This window comes from Theobroma cacao, chromosome 4 (assembly GCF_053813885.1).
Source record: "Theobroma cacao isolate CCN51 chromosome 4, ASM5381388v1, whole genome shotgun sequence".
NCBI lineage: Eukaryota > Viridiplantae > Streptophyta > Magnoliopsida > Malvales > Malvaceae > Theobroma > Theobroma cacao.
The window spans coordinates 32182154-32186352 of record NC_142642.1 but is presented as its reverse complement, the minus strand read 5'-3'; the positions used below and the strand labels follow the sequence as shown (position 1 = coordinate 32186352).

The 4199-nt window shown below is 31.9% G+C and overlaps 1 protein-coding gene across 1 annotated transcript; it reads left to right on the top strand.

The window, feature by feature from the left end:
• The first annotated feature begins 1582 nt into the window (after window positions 1-1582).
• On the top strand, window positions 1583-3039 carry LOC18602262 (peroxidase RIP1-like). Its single transcript, XM_018120142.2, has 3 exons — window positions 1583-1831; window positions 1926-2120; window positions 2218-3039. The coding sequence occupies exons 1-3, from the start codon at window positions 1625-1627 to the stop codon at window positions 2767-2769; spliced, it is 954 nt and encodes a 317-aa protein (XP_017975631.2). The 5' UTR covers window positions 1583-1624; the 3' UTR covers window positions 2770-3039.
• Window positions 3040-4199: the final 1160 nt, after the last annotated feature.

The following is a 4199-nucleotide window of genomic DNA, read 5'->3' as shown; positions in this document are numbered from 1 at the left end:
AATTTCTTGAACATGTGTGGAAAAGACAAAAGAAAAACAAATTGCAATCATCCTCTCAACTTTTTTCAAATTCATTTTAGATTGCTTCTATATTGTTTTACAGTAAAATTTTTTTATAAAAGTTTGATAATCTTGTTATACATAAGTGGATGCTCAGTGTATTTTTTTTTAAAAAAACTGATATTTTATTGAGATCTCATAAGCTAGCATGTCATCATAAGTCTTTAACTATTGAAGTAACTCAGTGTATTGATTTTGTCAATACAAAACACAATCAATCATTGAACTTCATTATATTTTCGAGATTTATAACGATAACTCTTTGACAATAGGTATATTTATATGACTTGTGGAATGTGTATATTGATAGAGTTTGCTAATACAACGTATTACCACTGAAGTGTTCAGATGAAGGTGGCAAAACAAGGTAAGAACAAAAAAAAATTGCTCTACTTCTTTAATCTTATTCTTGATCATATTTATAAAAGATCTAAAATAATTTTTAATAAGCCAATATGCATGGCCATTCATGCATGCTCTCTGCTTTATAGCATGTTGCGAGAAGGAATTTGAAGCAAAGGCGAATCAGTGATCTATAAAGTCATTGAAAGGACAACGAGCTGCAGGCTAGCCTCTTCTCAATTTCTAAATATTAAAGTGAGCGGTTACACAGTGGACAAGTTCAACACTGAGTTCCTCTGAATAAGTAGTGAGACGACGAAAGAAAAAATCCTCTTGAACGTAATCAGTGAATAAAGGACTTAGTTATTGGTGGGTTTTTTCAATTAGAAATGAACCAATCACTGTTGGTGGCCTGCTCGGCCAAATTTTGTTTTTAATTCATATGATGTTGTTTGACTTTTAAGATTTAGCATCCGACAAGAAGCTTTTCCTTTGTATTATTATTGAGCTGGGCTGCACTTAATAAGCCATTCGTTGACTGTGTCAAAGTGGATGAGGTACATATATAACCGTTCTTGAAATTCCATCTATGTTTCACGCATATTGCCGTAATATACCTTGATTAACAAGAAAAGAAAACGAAAAACCGATCGATATCATTGCCCCGATAATTTTGATCAACTTGCTTGGTTTATTTTTATACACTGGGCAGAAGGATTCAAAACTGATTCTGCTTCTACCTAGGTTTTTATTTGTTTTTGGTGTCAGACAACCTTGATTATATGTTACAGGAAGTAATATTATCTAATAATAATTTGTGTAAATTGAGGCATAATTTAAAGGTTTTATAAAGTTTCTTACATCTTTATACTTATTTAATTTTTGGAGTCAAAATGTCAATTCAACTGTACTTGAAGGGCCAGGAAAAAAAAAAAATCCTCCCGAAGAGAGTTGAATCAGTAATTAAGCGGCTTCACGTGGCTTAAATTAAAAGTAAAGATGTAGAAAGTTTCCCCTTGTTTCGTGCAAGGATGGACAATGCATTTAAAGCTGGTTAAAGCTAACTTCTAAGAACCAGTCGATTTGACTAAGTCCAACATTACCAAATATTGGTAAAATAATTCTACTTGTTATCGCTATAAATATCCTTTACCAACTGCACCAAAAAGTCACAGAAAACTTGAGACGAACTCAAAGCAAATTTCATTTTAAGATACTTGTCATGGCTTCTCGCGGCTTCATCCTCCTTCAGATCTCTCTGTTGTTGACTGTTGCAACCACAGCTTTCTCACTGTCTCCGTATTACTATAAAAATATTTGTCCCGAAGCTTTGCCAACGATCAAGAAATTAGTGGAGGCTGCAGTGTATAAAGAGCGGCGGATGGGAGCTTCTTTACTTCGCCTTCACTTCCACGACTGCTTTGTTAATGTACTATATATGCAACTTAATTCTAACATATTTCAGGAATCTTAACGATATAAGCTACCGGCATAGGCTTAAACAATTTGTCTTTGTCATGCAGGGATGTGATGCTTCGATTCTTCTGGATCCTACACCCAACATTGACAGTGAAAAGAATGCTGTTGCCAATAACAATTCTGCAAGAGGATTTGAAGTGATCGACCAAATTAAGGCAGAGGTGGACAAGGTTTGCGGACACCCTGTGGTCTCTTGTGCAGATATCTTAGCCGTGGCAGCTCGAGATTCCGTAGTTGCAGTGCGTATTTCCATCCCTTTAATCCAAAATTTATTATTACATCAATAATTAGCGAGCATTTTGTAAACCTAAATGTAATGTTTATATGGCTTTGCAGCTAGGAGGACCATCATGGAAGGTGCGGCTTGGGAGGAGAGACTCAACCACCGCGAGTCGGACACAAGCGAACCTCGACATCCCATCCCCATTCATGGACCTCCCTGCATTAATCAACAATTTCAAGAATCAAGGTCTGAACCAGAGAGATCTTGTGGCTCTCTCTGGCGGCCACACCATTGGGTTTGCACAATGTTTTACCTTTCGTAACAGAATTTATAATGCAACAAACATCGACCCTGCCTTTGCAAAAGAACGAAGAGTAACCTGCCCACGAACTGGAGAAAACACTAACCTTGCTCCCCTAGACCCCACACCTGCATTCTTTGACACTGCATACTTCAACAACTTGGTGAAGCAGAGGGGGCTACTCATCTCAGATCAGGAACTTTTCAATGGCGGCTCCACTGATAATCTTGTAAAGACTTACAGCTTGTACCCTGAAGCTTTTTGGAAGGATTTTGCAAAGTCTATGATTAAGATGGGGAACATTAAGCCTTTGACTGGGAACCAGGGACAAATTCGTGTCAACTGCAGGAAGGTGAATTATTAAACAGGAGCAACTGTTACGGTCCACTACATTTCCAAGAAATTATTTTGATCATTTTTGCTCCAACTGTCGTGAAATAAGAGTTTTTCATAGCACCTGAAACAAATAATGTGACAGGCCTTAGTTGTTGATTAATTGTTTCAATTCATTTTATGTTCATTTCAAGTGTACAACAAAAATCACCTCTCTCTCTCTCTCTGTCTTTCCGTGTTTCCTTGTTACTATAAGGCTGTACATTTTTTAAATTTGCTATTAAAAATAATTTTTTAGTAACACTCTTTTGTATATTTTTTACTGTATTTTTTACAAATTTGACTGCAGTATACAACTTTTTACAGCATTATGTATAAAATATAACTATAGAGATTGCATATACTAACAAAAATTACACTTTTAAAATTACTGTTAAATGTGAAAAAAGTACAACTAAAAATTTAAATAGATATATTTAAAATCCAAATTTGATGTAGTGCCTTCAACAATCTCATATTCATTATTGTGTGGTTTATAATTCTACTAAATCTTACTATTCGTATTTTCATTTTAAAAGTAAAATGTCAAACTCATATTCAAAACAAAAGCAAATTAACAATATTTTTAAAGAACTAAATTAGAATAATAACTTTAATATGCACCAAGTATATTGTAAATTGATATTACATTGATTTTATATACTGTAACCATTTTCTCATTTTTGTTAAACATCCAATTTAAAACTAATTCAAAACTTAGTTATACATGTATTTTTCATGTATTTTTTAATTTAAAAGTTATTATGAAAATTTTATGATAAATAATAGTTTTTAAAATTAAGTTAAGTCTGTTTGGTAAATTTACTTTTATAAGTTTTTTTATATATAAGTTGTTTGACAAAACTATTTATATAAACTCTAATTTTAATTAAAATTACCATAAAGAGTATTTAATAAATAACTTATTAATCATAAAATTTTTTATTCACAATAAAAAAGTTAACTTTATACTTTTATATTTCTTTAAAACAAAATATTGAAAATATAAAAGGTATTTTTTTATAACATAAAGTTTATAATTAATAATAAATCACATAAAAATAGAACGGATAATGTTGAGATTATTTTTGATAGATGATGACATTTTTTTTAAAAAAAAATCTTAAAAAACTAGCTTGATTTTAAAAAAGAGGAGAGAAAACTCATATGCTGCTTTTTTCAAAGTTTTTTTGTAAACTTTTATTCTTTAAAAAAAGTTTTTTTTTTTTAAATTTCTCAAAATCTCTATTTAGTTTGGCTTCTGTTTTTAAAGAATAAACAAGTTAAAAAAAACCAAGCTAAATAGGCACGAACGTAAGCAACTTGGAAGCTGAAATTCAACTCTTGCCAAGAGATAGTTGCAAAGATGAGAACAGCCTTGTGGAATTTGTATCAGATAGAAGAAAGAGAATGACATAAAAA

Bases quoted from the DNA above. Each gene is read 5' to 3' on its own strand.
- LOC18602262 (XM_018120142.2), top strand. From the start codon at position 1,625: ATGGCTTCTCGCGGCTTCATCCTCCTTCAGATCTCTCTGTTGTTGACT. The intron at 1,832-1,925 runs GTACTATATATG...TTTGTCATGCAG, and splicing joins TCCACGACTGCTTTGTTAAT to GGATGTGATGCTTCGATTCT. The intron at 2,121-2,217 runs GTGCGTATTTCC...ATGGCTTTGCAG, and splicing joins CTCGAGATTCCGTAGTTGCA to CTAGGAGGACCATCATGGAA.